This window comes from Python bivittatus, unplaced genomic scaffold (genome assembly GCF_059951505.1).
Source record: "Python bivittatus isolate LINGU-HERP-01145 unplaced genomic scaffold, Pbiv_v1 ctg000350_np1212, whole genome shotgun sequence".
Classification (NCBI taxonomy): domain Eukaryota; kingdom Metazoa; phylum Chordata; class Lepidosauria; order Squamata; family Pythonidae; genus Python; species Python bivittatus.
The window spans coordinates 23,630,267-23,650,273 of record NW_028277074.1 but is presented as its reverse complement, the minus strand read 5'-3'; the positions used below and the strand labels follow the sequence as shown (position 1 = coordinate 23,650,273).

At 37.2% G+C, this 20,007-nt stretch overlaps 1 protein-coding gene across 1 annotated transcript in view; it reads right to left on the bottom strand.

Moving 5' to 3' along the window:
* Positions 1 to 5,384: 5,384 nt before the first annotated feature.
* TRAPPC10 (trafficking protein particle complex subunit 10) overlaps positions 5,385 to 20,007 on the bottom strand; it is a 54,507-nt gene continuing 39,884 nt past the window's right edge. The window contains exons 17-23 of the mRNA XM_007426342.3: positions 18,474 to 18,703; positions 16,727 to 16,827; positions 16,131 to 16,257; positions 11,555 to 11,725; positions 10,227 to 10,404; positions 9,192 to 9,386; positions 5,385 to 8,155 (exon numbers count right to left, since the gene is read on the bottom strand). Coding sequence (XP_007426404.2) covers positions 7,917 to 8,155; positions 9,192 to 9,386; positions 10,227 to 10,404; positions 11,555 to 11,725; positions 16,131 to 16,257; positions 16,727 to 16,827; positions 18,474 to 18,703 — 1,241 coding nt within the window. The 3' untranslated portion in view covers positions 5,385 to 7,916. The remainder of the gene's footprint in view (positions 8,156 to 9,191; positions 9,387 to 10,226; positions 10,405 to 11,554; positions 11,726 to 16,130; positions 16,258 to 16,726; positions 16,828 to 18,473; positions 18,704 to 20,007) is intronic.

Here is a 20,007-nt window from a genome sequence, read left to right as displayed (position 1 = left end):
AGGCCCCTTTCTTTTAATCTTGTGCAGACGAGACGGGATGAGGTGTAATTCCCCGAGACTCGAGCTCTGAAGCGGGGGGTCCCGGATTCTCGGAAAACTTCTGAGGTTGCCCGGACGAAAATGAGGTTGCGTGTGTTTGGTTATGTTCTAGCTCAGATTTAGTAACTGTTCTGCATATTTTGGACAAAAAAGGATTTAACAGACGTTTAAGCTGCCAATCGCGTGCATTCTTTCTTAGGAGCAAACCCCCAAGATTAGAGGCTTGCACAGGATTGGGTACCGGCAGGCCTCTTTTCAGACTGTTCGTGGCCATAAAACAACAGAATGTGGTTTGGGTGATGGTTTTAGGTGTAGGCAAATTGGACAGTTGCTCAGAGCTCCACACTTGACACCCCTCATTCTGGCATAATTTCAATGCATAAAAAAGGAAACCTAAGGAAAACAATTTGCTGGCCTTTTGTTAGGCAGGAAGCCATCTGCACCAATATATTCGTATTCTGACATCTGGGACAGCCTACCTTTAGTAGGTAAACCCTCAAATTATCTGAGCACTCTGGGACAATAAAGAGGAAATGAGGGCAACAAGAGAATCAGAGGCAATCAGCAAGATGTCTTACATAAATATATTGATAATTGGCACAAAAAAGAGGGAAAGGTTATAAAAACTAATATTCTGTACCGGGCCGCATTTATATTTCAGTCAGGAGCCAAACAATTCTAAGTCTGTGGAGTCCTTGGTGCTCTCTGAGCTTGGTTGTTTGCAAACGTTTCATCACCCGACTAGGTAACATGGTCAGTGCTAGTGAGTGTGGGGCTTGCTCCCTGTTTATATACAGTAGCTTGCCCTGCCAGTGTTGGTGGGGGGTGTGGTTTTCTCCTTGGTAGTTCCTAGAGTAGGGTATTGTTTTCTGCTTGATTGTCTGGTGTTAATCCCTGTTTATCTGGGTGTAGGCTACTTGGAGAGGATGTGTTCTTTTTGTTTCCTTCTTAGCTTTTTTATTGTCTCTTTTGAATGTTTCTAGATGCTGAGTCTATGGACATAGATAGGTTGGGAACTAGTGAAAGAATCCATGGCAGAAGTACTGCACAACACACCCAACCTCGCCAAATACACTTTAATCAAAATACCTAGAATCATAGACCTCATCAACTTCTGCCTCACTGCCTACTAGTTTGATGGACAAATATACCAACAAATCAGAGGAACATCCAGGGAATCACCACATCAACATGGAGTAACCTTTTTTCCCCTTTTTTTCTTTGCCCTTAGTCTCGCATGGAATCACATCAACTTCTCACCGAACCCAAGGGTTCTGTTGATTGCAGTTTGAAAAAAACTGGTCTAAAGGACTGCTAAACACTACTATAATATCCAGAAATGTCTGTTCTGAGATCTTATCATTTCTTGCTGCGTCCTTCACTGGACACCTCTGGACTTGCTTGGAGATTTATACAATTCTGGTATTTATTAATATTGAATATTCATAAAGATCAGTCTCAAATATTGAAGTGCATAAGCCAAAACCAACTATCCACCATAAATATGAGGAGACATCATAGCAGTTTTGGGATAACTTAATATATTAACTGTATATCAGTGAAAACCCTGTGAGGTTTGAACATGTTAGAAGTTAATGATCAATTTGTATAAATCTGTATTTCCTAAATTGTATGCAATACTTACATTTCTTACATGTTTTTGCTTACCATTCTCTCTGCTGATAATTATTTAAAAATGAATTGTATGAAAGTTCAAGTGATATTATATGTAAAATAAATATGTAAATTATATGTAAAATAACTATGTAAAGGTGTCTCTATTTTTATTGTGGAAATACTAAGGGTTTTATTCTAGTCATAATTACACTGCAATGAGGAGCTTTTCACAGGCTGCAACTAAAATTCTATTTAACCTGGTGATGAGCTATACCCTCAGCAAATCTCAGGGTACAAAAGTTTTTCCAACAGTGACCATCAACATTTAGCTACCCCCTGGCAAAATTCTAGAGACATAATTCTCCTTAATTTTACAGTATCTCTGCAACATGAAACATTTAGAATGTACAGTCAGGACCAGGAATATTGGAGCAAGGATAACTGTTTTGGCATTTGGCCTCTGTACACCACCACATTGAAGGTGAAAGGAAACACACCCAGATGGGAGCGAAGTCAGGATTTTCAGCTGTAATTCAAGGGGTTTGACAAAAGTGGAGCACTAACTATTCAGGAAGTACAGCCAGTGGTATACACACACACACATCGTTGGTGGCTCATAAGTAATGGAATGAATGGCTGACATGGAGTTGCATAGCCAGGTGTGGCCTGTTTCCTGGGTACCCTGTGACCAATCAAGCAGATAAAAGGCCTGGAGGTGGTTCAGAGTGTTACATTTGTATTTGGTGGCTGTTCAGTGGAAGTCTCAACATGAGGTCCAAAGAGGGGTCCATGCGAGTGAAAGAAGCCATATTAGGCTGAGAAAACAAACCCATCAGAGAGATAGCAAGAACATTGGGAGTGGCCAATACAATAGTTTGGAACATCCTGAAAAAGAAGGAATTAACTGGCAAGCTCAGCAACAGCAAAAGGCCTGGAAGACCACGGAAGACAACTAAAGTGGATGACTGCAGAATTCTGCTCATGGTGAAGAAGAACCCTTTCACAACATCTAGCCAGGTCAAGAATGCTCTTGAGGAAGTAGGCATGTCATTGTCAACATCTACAGTCAAGAGATGGCTTTATGAATGTAAATACAGAGGCTTCACAACAAGGTGCAAACCACTGGTAATGCTCAAGAACAGAAAGGCCAGATTAGACTTTCCAGCAAACACCTAAAAAAGCCTGCCCAGTTCTGGAATAAGATTCTTTGGACTGATGAAACCAAGATTAACTTGCACCAGAATGATGGGAAGAGAAAAGTATGGAGAAGGAACAGCTCATGATCCAAAGTATACCACATCATTTATCAAACATGGTGGAGGCAGTGTTATGGCATGGGCATGTATGGCTGCCAATGGAACCGGGTCACTGGTGTTGATTGATGACCTGACTGCTGATAAAAGCAGCAGGATGAATTCTGAACTGTATAGGGCTATACTTTCTGCTCAGATTCAGCCAAATGCTGCCAAACATATAGGACACCACTTCAAACTGCAGATGGATAATGACCCAAAACATACAGCAAAAGCTACCCAAGAGTTGCTCAAGGCAAAGAAGGGGAATGTTCTTCAATGACCAAATCAGTCACCCAATCTCAACCCAACAGAGCATGCTTTTCACTTACTGAAGACAAGACTGAAGGCAGAAAGACCCACAAACAAACAGCAGCTGAAGGCAGCTGCAATAAAGGCCTGGCAAAGCATCTCGAGGGAGGAAACTCAGCATTTGATCATGTCCTTGGGTTCCAGACTTCAGGCAGTCATTGAAAAGGATTTTCATCCAGGCATTAAAGGCGATCCTTATGTTTGTCATGATGTTGGTTTGTTCCATTACTTATAAGCCACCAATGATGGGGGTGTGTGTATGCCACTGGCTGTACTTCTTGAATGGTTAGTGCCCCACTTTTGTCAAACCCCTTGAATTATAGCTGAAATTCCTGACTTTCCTTTCAACTTCAATGTGGTGGTGTAGAGAGGCCAAATGCCAAAACAATTATCCTTGTTCCAATATTTCTGGTCCTGACTGTAGGTCCCTGCAAACATAATTAGTTCTTCAGTGCCTTTGGGGACTACAAAAAGAATAGGAATGTTTTGTTTTAAACCAAGATTTTCTTTACTATATTGTTCTGAATCAAAGTACTTTACATCTAAGCCATTTCTTAGCTTAAAATTACTTTGGCTTCTTTCAACCCCAAAATATCCTCCCAATATTTTGGCTGCATAAGCTTATTTGAATTTTTTAAAAAATGCTATGAGTAGGTTTTAGAGTTCTGTTAGTAACAGGAGGTTTTCAGAGCAAGAATGCAGAGAATGCAAACACGCAACAACCTCAAGGCCAAAGTGTTTCTACACAGTAGGAGGTGCAGAAAAAGAGCACAAAATATCTTAACAGGAATGGATAAAAATTCTGTACCATCTCTCCTGGCTGCTCCAAAACTTACTTAGTTACAATGACTTCCTTTCCTGTGTTACACAAGCATTAATTTTTAGGTGTATTTGTCCAAGTCTCTGGGAAATGTATTCAGTATTTAAATAAAGGAAGGAAATAATTGCATTCACCTGAATTTGGGGAGGATGCTTCTCAATACCACTCACTCCAAAAAAGAAAAATGGAGCAGTACAGCATACTACTGTTGAATGTAATGACACCTGCAGGTGCTACACCGGGAACTCCAGATTTAATATATGCTTGCCAAATCTGAAGCATATATACAGTTGCATGTAACAGTTTAGGGATTCAAAACATTCAAAGACCAGAAGTGCCCAAACATTGCATGCTAACTGATGCAACTCAGATGACAGCTTCATAACTAATAAACATAAGAAAATTATAAAAGAATCGGAAATAAGACAGGTTTCATGCAGTATCTGGGAAATACATTAACTGGGGGAATAACACATTAAACTAATAGAAAAGCTATTGAAACAAGTCTCCACCAGACCAACTTAGAATGGTAGAGTTTTAATACCAAATAATCTGAAACAAGATATAGCAAATGGCAAACCTGGTCACCCTTGCCTGGGCTTCAAAGCTAAGCAGAATCAGAATGATGTGATGTTGAACTATGTACCAAGGCTTGGAAATCTGACAGTTCATCAGGAATTATGGTTGTATTGAGCATGGGGATTCCAATACTGAGATATTGGAAATGTGATATTCCAGATGTCAAGGATTGGTTGTCAGATATGTAAGATCTATCTGTTTTGGAAAAGGCATTTTCTACTAATCAAAGGATGCAGCAATATGTGTTACAATGGCAGAGATGTGATATTTTACAATAATATTTTGTATTGATTATAATAGTGTATTTATTAGTAAACCAGTGGCTATTGATAACATATAAGGCGAGTTTTCTCCCTTTTTTCCCCTTTTTTCCCCCTTTTTCTTAGTTTGTTTTGGGTTGGGTTTTTTCCTAATTTTTTCCTTTCCTTTTGGTTTCTATTATTTTTTTTCTTTTAAGTTTAAAGATTGTTTTGTTAATTGTGTATGTTAAGAACATGAAATGAAATGAAATGAAATGACATGTCTCAGGCCTGACTCATAATTGGATGGGAGACCAGCTGTTCATACCAGGGCTGAAGACTACATTGGGAAGTCAAACCAATAGCTTGGTTGTCAAGAAAACTGCATGGTTCTGTCCATGTAGTCAACCTCAATTTAAGGTTGGCTTTAGCTTTTAATGTGAAACAAAGGAACATACACAAATGTTGAGAATCAGAACAACTTGCTTAAAATATTCAAGATTTTTATTCACTTCATCCAGTAGCTTGTTTTCCATTTTTTGACAGTTTATTCCCTATTTTTCATGGCACTGCTTTAGGACAGAATAAAACTGGGTAATCATGTTTCTGGATATTTTTCCTATTTGCTTTTCTACATTTGCATTACATCTACAGAGTGTAATGTTATACAGAGCTGCAAGTAGGAAATGCTACAAATGTCATTTAAATTCAACAATTTCCATAGGAGGAGTTAATTTTTCAATCACAAATCTGTGAAATTCATCAAAATTTTACTCCTTTAACCCATTTGCATGTATTTACAAGCTTGAAAGTTATCTATAAATAAGATAATTTGTCATTTTTTTCCAGATGCATATATTGCAAATTGAATCAATTATTTACAAGTTAGAAACCAATCTTTTCCTTCTATACATATGTTATCACCTCAGTAGTGATTAAAATACACTTCTGGTGTATTTTAGTGAAGTTCATCATTTCAATATGAACATGAAAACTTTATGCTGCTCTAAAGCTAAGATAAAAGAAAGCTTTCTATATTAATTGCTAATAAAACCTTGCTCTTGGATTTTTCACAATAAATCAGGTTGTTCACCATGTTCAAAATATAGTTTCATACTCAAATCTGCTTGAAAGACAGCCTCTAGTTTAAATAAATTTTATAAACAAGAAACTCATGTGTATCCATATGTTCATTGTGTAATCTCATTAATTCTTATAAGCAAATAACCAAGATTAAGACAAATGATTGTCAAAAAGTTGATCGAGAGCTTGCATATTTTTTCTAAATAAATTAAAGCAAATGGCAAAGATACGGTCAACCTGACCTTCATGAGGGACGTTTCTGGACCAGGAAGAAAACTGAACATACACAAAAGCTATTGACAAATTACCAGAAATATAATGTCTTGTTTCCTCTAAAAATAAGGTTGAATTGCTTTTAAGGCAGGGAAAAGTAATCAAGAATAAAGATACACAATTGTGGAACACGTGCACACACCATAGAGCTTAATACTTAAAGGAATTTGGATTTCAGTTTCATATTGCCCCCTATACCTGGACTTATTGTTTTTGTATGGGATGGAGGCTGATTACTAAGAGGCTACATATGTTTCACAAATAAAATAACTGTGTAAGCTAATAATTGATATGAGCAGCAGCTAAGATAATTACAGTGAAATTTAGAGAAATGTTTATGTACAAAAATACATTGTTTCTAAGAAGTGGAAAAAGTTCTACATATTAAACTTATTTACAAGCTTTGATTTTCACACCAATAAAAACACATTTATTTTGTCCTTGATTTCTGGAACAAATTATACACAGACAATTACATCAGTTAGATTATTCCAGACATTTTAAAATAATCATTTATACAATAGATTTACAACTAAAAAATAATCAGTTGATATGGTGTAAATGCAATTTGCTGCACCATAAATTCAGACTAGGACCTTATATTCACCTATAACCAGATTGGAAAAACAATTAAGGCTCCCTGCAGCTCTTGCCTTCTCAGATTACAATATGGTATGGAAGCTTGTGTGTATATACATACACACTTGCTCTTTTTCTATATATATGGCTCTGCAGTCCATAATAAGTTAACAATTGTAACAGGAAAAGAAACAAACTTTGGTTTTAAAAATATCAAGTGAAATATTCAACAAAAATCAATTTAGTAAGATCCAATATGCTAACTTCTAATCACTTAAGTATTATTTTTGGGGATAACCTTGGACCAATTTTGGTGTCTTCACTCCAAGCTTAACCACATCGTGTCTTTAATTCTAACTTAACCACTTTTGTGCCACTTTGCTACTTGCATCAAGGTGTGCATGCATATATGTATATGTGTGTATATGTCTCTGCATATTCCCCCATGTGTTGACAGAATGGTTTTCTATATGATACAAATTCAAGAGCATTAGCGGGCTGATAAATCTGTTATGTTCCAAGGCACAGAAGAAGTTAAGTCTTCAAGAAATAAATATATCTATATATATATATATATATACAACACTCATTATTTAAAATCTTGTGGATAGTTATGGGTTTAAGAATCACTCTATTACACAGAAATTTGGAAAAGTACCCTGGTCCAGGAACTCAGACAATCATGTGACTAGAAAGGCACACACTTTAGTCTTTAATTGCCACACTGCAAGACTTATACTGTATGTCAACCTGAAATATTATTTGAGCAGGAACCTAATTATTGAAGCTGCTCAAATTAACGATTTGCAGTAAGCATCTTTTATTTCATCAGCAGAATGACAGAGGAAAAAAAATTCCAAAATTCATTTTACACAAAAAGCAATATAAACTAGCTGTTACAAGCATCACTGTACATTTAAATTGATACAATTGTCTGATGCTTCCAGGGCCAGTAAGGACTAAGTTGCCATAGGCCTAATAGTGTTAAAATGTTTCAGTTATGAACTATCAGGTTTATGATCTCTTAAAGTGCATTCATATTCAAGTCTCATGTGCATATTTCTACACATCGACAGAGAAACGTCATGTGACATTGACTTCCAAAATATGATCATCCTTGCTGGGAATGACAAGGATTTGCATGCCAGAGCTGGAGTTGAAGACCTGTCCAGGGGAAAATGATTGAAGCCGGGGCATGGGCAAACCTTTGTGTTCTGCACTGGTTGTTGAATGTATGCTGCCTCTGCTCTTTATGCTACTGTTGTCAGCTTGATCATCCATATTTTTATCCACAGAAAGATTATCATTTTCAATCCAGCTATCTGTAAAAAATAAAAAATGTAAAACTTTATTTCACATCCATCTGTACACTGTTGATTATAATTAGCTTGCTTGCATATATTATTAACTAAAATAATCAGAAATTATTTATAAACGCACTTAAAGTGTATTAACATAAGAAGAAAATCTGGCAAGGTTATGGTATCAGTTTCATTAGAAAGCAATAGCCTGAAAGAAGCCACCCAGGACACACCTCTTCTCAAGTTTCTCACAGGTAAAAACCTGAATCCAACTCAAGTGGCGCAGATGAAAAGTCTAGGGTAAGGAATTCCTGAGAAGAGACTTCTGCTAGGATACAGTTTTGTCTTTTTTTAAAAAAAACCAAGTGCCTTAGCATAAAGGCAACTTATACGTGTGCTTAATAAAGTGTTATAGTGAATGTATATAGGTTTCAGGCCACTTACAGGAACTCCCACTGCAGAAGGAATAATTAGATCAGTATTTCCCAACCTTGGCAATTTCCATGTGCAGTCTTCAGATCCCAGAATTCCACAGCCAGCATGGCCATTGATGAGAAATCTGGGAGCTGAAGTCTACATACCTAGAGGTTGTCAAGATTGGGAAAGACTGGATTAAATCATTATCCAGGAATTTACCAGACAGAGGTATATAACCATTGGCAACATTCAAAGAAGTAATTATACTTCATCTATATGTCATCAGAACAATGGGCTCTATAAGGAACAAGATATAATACTTTTGAAATGATTGTTAAAATCTCAAAAGCCTACTATTTTCAGTTACTTTTTAGTAACTGATTTTAACCATGAGTTCATTTAATATTAAGAACACAATCCAAACTTTTTTTATTTTTGTTCAGATAGAATTTAACATATTTTCAGAAAAGGGGAACATCCGCATAAATATCTAAAAAAATAAACCCAAAATTCATGCCTTGAATCATGAAGAACTTGAAGAATAGTGTAATGCTTTGAAGTAGAACTCTACACAGAAAGGATATTGTGTTATTTTATGTTAGCAGTTTCTCACATAACTTTTAAATGAACACATTCTTACCAGCATCAAGCTGCATAAAGTGAGCAGAGTGATGAGGGAGATATTTAAATAGCTTAACATCAGGAAAAGGGAGATATCCAGCAAAGAGTGGCATTACTTCCATATGTACTTTGTGGGTTGCCTGAACCGCTATTGGCATAGATATTACCCCTGAGCTCTTCCCACAGACTGCCCAGTTACTACTGTCATCTACAACTGAAACAGAGAAAATGTTATTCAAAATCAACTATTATTTCAACTGGTAAGGCATCACAATGTGACATTGTGTAACATGACGTATGTTGATATATATATACAGACACACACGCACGTAATTCAGTGTATGTATATATTTATATATAATATATGTTAATGTGACATAGGGTAACATCCTATAAAGCAACCTTTTGTGGATTGGTAGCACCTGATCTTTTCCATAACTCATTTGTGCTTAAATTTACAGGTGTTTAATTTGCTTATAAAAGAAACAATCTTGGAAGTATGTCATAGATATTTACAAGGCAGAATTCTCAAGCATCCCTGCCTGTTAAGTTAGTAATATTAATATAACAGATAATTCTGTCATGTAAATATCATCTGTGTGGAAAAATATAATTTTGTAAAAAAAGTGTAAGATTATGATTCCACAAATACCTTTTAAGGAATCAACATAGCTACATTTATAAGATTCTTCTCTAAAGATCTTCACTGTTCTGCTTCCAGTAACACAACAGTCTGATGTAGCAGTTAAGGTGTTGGGTTAGAAGTCGCAAGACCTAGGTTCTAGTCTTCCCTCAACCGTGAAAATTCATGGGGCAACTTTGGGCCAATTGCTCTCTCTCAGCTGAGTTCAATGCCACCTCACAGGGTTGCTGTTAATGGGACAAATAGGAGGACTGAGCAATATGTACACCACCCTAGCTCTTGTACAAAAGGTGGGATATAAAACTAATACATACATAAATACATAATATTTATCAACCAATAAACAGCCAAACTAAATCTTGAGTATATGCGTGTGTGTGTGTGTGTGTGTATAAAAATATATTTACTAACCTTCATACATCAATTTGGTTGTACAGTATCCATCAGTTTCTGTTAATGCTTCATCTTTATCCACATCCAGGAGGTCTAAAAGACGGGTTATCGACACTTCCAATGAACAGAGCGAGCCTGTTTTACAATATTCTGCCCCCAGTGGGGGTGAAATCTCAGCTTTCACATTATACAATGTCTGGCAGAAGTACAATGATATTTATAGTCAACATACAAAAGATACTTTTTAATACTATTCAAACTGATCAGAAGAAATAATCTATTTTTCTGACTGGATTGGAATTCCTAATTCCTGGGTTTCTACAAACACAATGTCAGAAAAAAAGTTCCATACAAGTAAATTTCTTACATTTAAAACTGACATTTTATAGAAATTACTGTATTTTTACGTCAATAAGACACCCCCATGTATAAGACGACCTCCACTTTTCCAACCCAAAATTAAGAAATCAATATTTTAAAGATAGTGCAGAACACATTTTTATTTAATAATTAGTTAACATTTACCTGATACACTCGGTGGGAGGAGGTCCCAACCGTCGCTCTGCAGCTCTATTTCCATGCTGTTTTGCATAACTGATTACATTCAGTCACGAGTGAAACTGCCGATAGCTTGTCTCTGCAAACAGACTTCCTCCAATTGGTTTGTTCAGCATCAGCTGATGTCAGTTACATAAGGCTCGTGATTGGAGGAAGTCCGTTTGCAGACTCAAGCTATTTCACTCGTGATTGGAGGCTAACAATAGGAGGAAGCCTGTTTGCAGACACAAAGTATGGGCAGTTTTGCAACCGCGCGGTTCTCTCCTCGGCTGACTTCCTTGAATAAGATGCCCTTCAATTTTTAGCGTAAGGATTTTAGAAAAAAGTATCGTCTTATAGTCGGAAAAATATGGTACTAACCGCTACAATAACATTTTTGCTGGCCGCTACTTTTTCACTCATCTTTTGTATCTATTATGGAAAAGCTTAATGGTGATTGTAATAGACATGTTAAGTACTTGGAACAATGATTATATAAAATGGTTTACCTTCACATATCATTGCAATCATGTGTAAATCTGCACCAGCAGCAGCAAGTTCAATAATGATACTGTACTATGAAGCCCCACATTACTTGTCACAATTAAAATATATACCCTTCTTGATGCTGCAGTTTAAAAAAGCCACTTGCCATACAAAGACAGAAATGGGGCAAGTATAAAATATAAACCAATACATGATGTCCAGCAGTGCAGCAGAAATATAGCATCTACTACACCAATTTTAATGCATTTTTCCCATTACTTATTGTAGCCTAGTGGTTTTGCAACAAGGTACTCACAACTTACAAAAAAGTTTTCCAGCTGGAATTCGTAAGTGTACGGCTTCAGAGAAAATGAGTGTTCCTCAGAGAGCGCTGAACAAAAGTTCATTGAAAATTTGCACTGCAATGATGGGGGAAGCTCTTTTGTCCACTTCAGTTCCCAGACAAAAAATACTGCTTGCTTGCTGTAGATATGCTGAAAGAATTTTTAATCAATATAATACATTAGAACTATGCTGGGTGGCAACAGGTAAAATTGAAATATTTTCCAAATAAATAAAACAATTATGAGTTTATTTATATATTTTCAGAACCAATGACTTAATTTGTAAGAAACATTTGCTTTGTTACAGAAATCTTAACAAAAATGTGTTAAAGTTCAAGGGACTTGTGTTAATCAGATAGGGAGGCAAGAGATATGGATTGATTGAGATAATGTGAACGTAGGATGTATGTCAGGCTACAGACCTAGACCTACACTGCATATTCCCACAAGTAAATACAGCTTTTGGTATAGACTCAGACTACCCCAGCTTCAGAAGAAGTATGATCTTTTTAAAACAAAGAGGAAAGTTTGGGAAAAGTCTGTAAACCAGGGCTGGGAAAATTACCATCATCCTCCATAATCTCATTAAAATTTGGAATCTCCAAGAATTGGGAGACATTCAAATAACTGAAGCAGAGGAACTTTTACTTGTAAAAATAGGTAAAATATCTAGCCAGGAAGTTGCACTAGGTTACTCGTATCTGTCTTCTATGCAGTGCTAGGTCTCATTGTTTCCAATTTTCTATACAAATTATGAAATTGTGTTCAATTATTTGGCTTTTAAAGTATCCATTAAAACTTATTGAAAATAATTAGATGTCATTGAGGAAAAAAAAAACCAACTGAGGGAAAAAACCAACTGTGGCCTCAGTGAAAATTCAAGCTTTTCTAGGGCTATTCAGGTGAACCCTCAATCCCCTCCATCTACCTTAAGTTTTTTTCACTACAATTTCCCTCAATCTTTTGTTCTAAAAATCATTCTAATTTTTTTTCTAACACATTCATCTGATTGCATTACATTTCCAAATTATGTAAGTTTCTGCTTGCTAATCATCACCTTATGGGAGCAGCCAGTCTCTCTTTCTTCCAGGATCAATCAATTGGTTCTTTTTACAGTCAGTATTCTTAGTAATCAACCCCAAATCCACACTCTTTAAGACATCTACCATCTTTTTCTCACTCTTTCTCAATGCCCAGCTTTCACAGCCATACGTTCCCACTGGAAAGATCACTGTTTTAAGAACTCTATCTTTCTTGTCATAGAAATATCCTTAGTCTTCCTGATTTTATCTATGTTTATTACTGCCTTCCCTCCTTTATTATCCCAGTATACTGTCTGGTTGACACCACCTTTATCTTCATAATATTTAACATAATCCCAAATTTTTCGTTTTTTATTTTCACAATGAGCTCATCTAAGCATTCTTTGAGTTCAAATTGTTAGTAGTTTAACCCCCCAATTTTGATTCCAGCTAATATTTCTACCAATCCTACCATTCTTATAATATCCTGCTGTTCAAGGTAAATATATATGGTAACAATATGCATTGTTGTCTCACCTTCTTTCCTATTCTGAGCTACTTTACTTCTACAAACTCTGTTTATAGTTAATCAAATTGCAACTCTGGATAGATATCATTAGGTTAAAAAAAAGGTAAACAAAAAATAAGCAAAACTAAAATAAAATCATAATGCACCCAAGGCCAACCACAATGATATTCATAACTCTAACAGAACAGGCTCATTAAACATCCTGGCCCAATGCCTGGGAGAAGATCCAGGTTTTCAAAGCCTTATGGAAAACCAACAGAGTTATACATCCAAATTACAGGGGACATGTTGTTCCATAGAGCATTGCCATGACAGAGAAAGTATGCCTCCAGGTCCCAACAGATGGCATTGCTTCATAGAGGGGACCCACAGCATACCTATTCTGTTTGAACTTGTCAGATGAACTGAAATTATTGGAGATAGGCAGTCCTTCTATAAAAAGCTTTACAGGTGGTAACTAGCATCTTGAATTGCACCTGGAAGCTTCATGGGAGCCAATGTAGTTTGTGAAGTAGTAGTGTTACAGGGGTGTGCTGTAATGTACTCATAATGAATCATGCTGCTGTATTCTGGACCAACTGTAGCTTCTGAATGGTTTTAAATCCTATGTAGAGTGTTTTGCAATAGTCCAGACATAGAGAACAGGTAATGAGTGACAATGAGCAAGACGTTCTGATCTAGGAACATGCACAACTGGCATACAAATGGATTTGTGCAAAGGTCATCCTGGCCACTGTCAGAGTCTGCACCCTCAATCCCAAAATTCAGTAAATCCTCTGGAGACCAAAAGTTCCATCAGAGATTTCTTTATTCAGGAGAAGCATACAGCTTCATAGTTTGTTGAGTCTAATTCTACATAGCAAAGCCTTGTCCTTTTAAGACCAACTTCCCCCCCTTCTAGGTTTCTATTCCCGCTTGCAGCTCTTCGCGCCTTGCCCGGGTTCTCACACCTCCTGGCCTTGGATGTCTGTTTCAAGATAGAGATAACGGCACCTGGCCTCCTCTTCCCCCCTTTTATGGCAGGTCAAGCAAACGGTTAGAATAACATTCCCAGTATTTCACTATTGATCTATGGTTAGCAATAAAAGCCAAAGTATGGTTAGCAATAAAAGCAAAATAAAAACAATTGAAGGTTCTGGTTTGTGTAGATCCTGACAGCCACAGCTGTCACTTCCTCTTCAAGTAGAAGCCAAGAGTTCAAGAGAACCCCCATGTTGTGTACCAATTCTGCCTGAAGGAGTGCTACCCCATCCAAAACTAAAGATGGAAGGTTCTCAGAACCAGGGAGCCTTAAAACCCACAGCCTCTTGGTTTTGCCAGGATTAAGCCAAAGCCTGTTCTTCCTCATCCAGACAGTCACAGCCTTTGGTATCACTTGGTCAGTTAGGGTAGAGATGTATAGCTGGGTATCATTAGCATACTGGTAATATTTTACTCCATACCAACAGATTATCTCACCTCGTGGTTTCAGGTAGATGTTAAATAAGAGTGGGTAAAGAGTAGAACCCTGAGAAACCCCCAAATGCAGAGGTCTAGGGCTAGATCTCTCCCTTTCACCAGCACCAATTGGAACTTGCCCCAGAAGGAGGATGAAAATCACCACAATACTGTGCCTCCCACTCCTAACCCTGCCCCACCAAACTGGTTCAAAAGGATTTTGTAACTGATGATACTGAAGGCCACTGAAAGATCAAGGAGGGTTGGGATGGATGCATCACCTCTATCTGATTCAGCCAAACATTATCAACAAATAAGATCAATGCCATATCAGTACTATATCCAGTCTGGAACCCAAATGAAAAGGATCCAGATAATCTGCTTCCTCCAGACCACCTTCTTAACTATCTTCCCTATTGTCCAATAGCATTGGATCCAGCAATGGTTTCTTGAGGAGAGGACGGGCACTGCCTCCCTTAAGAGCTAGTGAGACTACCCTTTCCCTCAAGTATGCATTCACCACCATCTGGATCCAACCACACATTTCATGGAAGGCCTTGACCAACCAAGAGGGACATAGATCTAGTACACATACTTACAGCTTAAGGACCCTATCCACTTCCTCAGACCAACTGGCTCAAACTCTTCCCAATTCTTACAGTAGCTTCTTGTTTATTGTAAAGATTCGTCAGAAATATGATCAAATGTTTGGTATGCTCTTTAGCCATGATATGTTTCGTATTCTGGCATGATCTACACAAAAGCCTTGCTGTAGCCAATGAAGCAAAAGCAAACCACCTTCTTAAACTTTCATTCTCTATTATTCTTCTTATACTAGCTACCTGATTTCATGTCCCTCTGCCTTTTCTGAAATTGGCTGTTCATTTGACATTTCTATTTCTATGTATGGCTCTATTCTTTTTTGCAAGATCTTAAGCAAAACTTTGCTAGTGTTAGGAATTAATGCAAATATTTAGTAATTTATAAGAGTAATTCTCTTCTTCAGTATAGCTATATATGCCAATCTCTTCCAGTCTCTAGGGCACACAATTTTGTTCCATATTTGTTGAAAAAGTGCAGTTAGCATTAGCCCTTCAACTTCTTCTTCTCCTACAGATTTAAACAGTTCAGTGGACTGAAAATAAATGTATCCAAATAGAAAACTGCAATTCAAATGATCAGCAACAGATTTTCAACTATTATCATTCAAATAAAAGAACCTGTCCACAGGACTTTTTCAAAATCACATCCCTATTGCAGTTTTTCAACTGCCTCTCAAATAGTCACAATAGCATTTACAGTGAGGTTATTGAAAAGACTGCAGCCCAAAATGAAGCTAATATTCTCTCCATATAGGTGCCTTAAATGAGGACAAGGGATTCCATTCATTCTTTCCAAATATTTTTCAGGCATCATGATAACGTGATACTATTCATAATCATTTTTTTTCATAAGCTACACATATGAAGTTATTTATGGCTTTAAGATATATAACAAAATGAGTGAGAATGAGTTGTAGTTCATATATACTTTTTATGATTACAAGAAATACATGTGAAATAGTTACCTGTTCAGCTTTGGGATTTAGAGGTTGAAGACTTAAATCTTTGTAAATGTCAGAACTTTTGAGATTATTGTCAGAGAACTGAAAACAGATTTCTGACATATTCTGCACACAAACTTGTACATATTTCCTAAAATAAGAAGAAAATGAATTTTTAAATATTGTAAAGAGTTATTACTATATACAATTTACTTGTGTGTGTGTGTATCTTTGCAGCAGAATTAACAAGGTGAAAACAGTAGATTTTTTTTAAAAAACTGAGGAAAACATGCTAATTTACATTAAGTTATACTCACTAAATCTGGATGATGTTTTAAGCAAGGCTCTCATTTGAAAGGTAAAGGGCAAAAAATCCCACCATACAATTGACAGTACAATTCTATACGTATCCACTTAGAAAAGTCAAACTGAATTCAATACAGCTTACTCCCAAGGAAATAAATTTGGGATTGCAGCTTGAATCATAAAAGGTCACAAGGGTAGCCTTGGGATTAAAGGGTATTTTCAAAACTTCCTGCTCATTTATACTATCTAACTTGTAGCTTTCATAAGAAAAGCTTTTATGAAGGAATGGAGAATGAAAATTTTGAATAAGTTACCTTGTGCCTGCTGATAATAAGGAATGCTTGGCTTTAAAAGGTACACTGAATGTAAGTGAAATAATAGTGGAATAAATTGACCATGGACAATCAATGGTTACCTGTAGGAAGTATAAAATAAAATTATCTGATATATTGCTTAAAATTTCTATTTAAATACAAACAGGTGCTGTATTTCTCACTTTTGGGCATGGGAGAATAAGTGAAGAGCATAGCCCATCCCTTCCCTTCCCTTCCCTTCCCTTCCCTTCCCTTCCCTTCCCTTCCCTTCCCTTCCCTTCCCTTCCCTTCCCTTCCCTTCCCTTCCCTTCCCATCCCATCCCATCCCATCCCATCCCATCCAGCACCCTTTTAGTACAGATTTTTTGTCTTGCCATTCTTTCATCTTTGCATACAATGCACAAAACAACTGTTTTACAGCAAGGTAGCTGGAATAGCAGGCTTGAAAATCTGTTCAAATTCTCTCAGGAATTTATGTTTGTATATTCAACAAAAATAATAATGCAAAACAATGCAGAAACATTGTAGAATTACCAAAATACCAAAAAGATCCAGTTTGGTCTAGTGGCTAAGGCTCCAGGCTAGAAGCCAGGAGACTGTGAGTTCTAGTCCCGCCTTAGGCATGAAAGCCGCCGGGGTGACTTTGGGCCAGTCACTCTCTCTCAGCCCAACTCACCTCACAGGGTTGTTGTTGTGGGGAAAATAGCAGGAGGAAGGTGTATTATGTATGTTCGCTACCTTGAGTTATTTATAAAAATAATAATGGTGAGATAATATCCCCAGGGATCAAACAAGCAGTGCAACAAACTATATTGTATGTATGTATGTATGTATGTATGTATATATATGTATGTATTAAATTTATATGCCACCCATTTCCCCCAGAGGGTGACTTGGGCAGCTTACAATTAAGAACCAAGACAATAAAAACAATAAAAATATAAATACCCCCCAATTAAAACACAAATAACCAATCTATAAAAGCAATATACAAATCAAGAAGATGGGGAAGCAATATCAATCATCCCACAAGCCAGTTCCAGCAATGCGAGCCCCCATCAGGCCCCCAGGCCATCTGGCACAGCCATGTTTTTACACCTTTTCGGAAGGCTAGGAGAGTGGGGGCAGCCCGCACCTCAGCTGGCAAACTGTTCCACAGGGCAGGGGCCACAGTAGAAAAGGCCCTCTTCCTAGACTCCGCCAGCCAGACCAAGTGGGGTGGGCAGATAATACAGGGGCAAGACGTCTCCTCAGATAACCCGGCCCTGTGCCATAAAGGGCTTTAAAGGTGATAACCAACACCTTGAATTGGACCCAGAAGCAAACTGGCAACCAATACAGCTCACGTAAATTATATGTGCCACCCTAGGGGCATTCAAGATTGTCTGCACCACTGCATTTTGTGCCAGCTGTAGCTTCCGAATACTCTTCAAGGGTAGCCCCATGTAAAGCACTTTGGAGTAATCCAAACGGGAGGTGACCAGGCCGTGAATGACCGTGCAGAGCACCTCCTGATCCAGGAAGGGGCATAACTGACACACAACATGAAGCTGCGCGAAGGCCCTCCTAGCTGTGACTGCCACCTGCTCTTCAAACAGGAGTTGTGAACTCTAGGAGGATCCCCAGATTACACACACACACACACATATTTGCCAGCTTGAAACATGACATTGGCACCCGAATTTCATTTCTAGTTAATTTAAATATTAGCCAAAATAAGTTTAAAAAATTATTCATACTTCCTTACCTTTTGGTCAATTGTAGCCATGCTATTGTAAGAAGTTTCTTTTTCTTTGCTTTTTTTCCTACAGTCCTTACTTGTTAGAGTCTCATTTTCCATCATACATATTGCGGTTGATGGTGAGTATAAAACTTCAAGCTCAAAGGTAATCACATGATAAGCAGGAACCATAGGTAAACTGATGCTTGTGATTTTCTCAGATGACTGAACTGTTAGTGATGTTTCTGATACCTTTTCTATAATTGTATGAAATAGAAATTAGATACTATAATTTGCATCTGAATTAACAATTTATTCAGCTTGTAACATATAAGCAAACTGTTTTGACCTCAAAACAGTTGTTTTGAATGTTTCAAGTATGAAGTAAAGGATGTGTTTCAAAAGTTTTATTTCATTTGTTCTGAGCACTGCAACTGTTTCCTTTGGGGGCAGAGGGGAAGCAGGAGGTAAACTTTTTCCAATCTAGCCAGAATAGCATTAGTGATCAGTCATGCCCCTAATTCTATTGCTTTGGATTGGATGGGCTGAAGTGGGAGTTAAGTACTGAAAATAAAATATGAATTAAGTTCATGGCTAGACAGAAGAATATCTGAGCAAGGTTTTTTTTTTAATTATTGTTATGAGAAAATTAAAGGTTATGTATGTAGATGGATGGATTGCATGTGTGTTCCTTTTATTTTGCAGGCAAATAATTCAAAAGTGTGTTACTAATACTAGTAAGGTTATGTACATATAAAGATTACTACAATAATACAAAACTGATTTATTTTTTAAGCTTCGTTATTGTTGTGTACTCTTTGTGTGTTCTTATACCTTGCTGAAGTTGAGTTTCAGGGTAAACTTAAAAGCCAAAAATGGTTTGTTGATGTGACTAGTTTGTTGAGCTCCTGGATATGTGGTAATTCTGAGCTCTTGCTGTTGCAGTGTTAATGGTATTAATAGAATTAAAAAACATCAGGAAGTCTTCTCTTGTTGCAACTCCTGTGTACGAGCAAAAAGACCAGCTTTAGCTGGACTTGCGCCTAACAAGTAGGCTACCATAGGGGTGGGGTGGAACCCAACAACTCAAACCTTTTTCTTGTTCTTGCTAAGAAATGGGGTATTAAAGTCTATGAAAGAGATTATTTCTTTTAAAAATCAAAACATTTAAGAAAAGCTCATGGAAGAGATAGGCTAACTAAAGGGTGTTAGGAATGTTAAAGGAATTTGTGCTCCCTTTGCCTTTACTCAGTGAATTAAATTGAAAAAAAAATCTCTTTTGAGGAGGAAGGACTGATAATAGTTTTCAGTTGGTGAGGACAGAGTTGTGTTCCCATTCTTTCCTATGGAGATTTTTACTGAATGATTATGTTTGTATAGCTGCCCATCTCACAAGAGAGTGATGCTGGGTGGCATTTTAATGTTGTAAAGTGCTAAATTTTCTGTAATTTGGGCAGTAGTACCACTCTGTATGGACGATATAATCCTCTACTCATGTATCCCTGGAATAAAAAAATAAGGGAGAAAGCAGTACTGCAAGATTTGCTTTCTACATGGCATC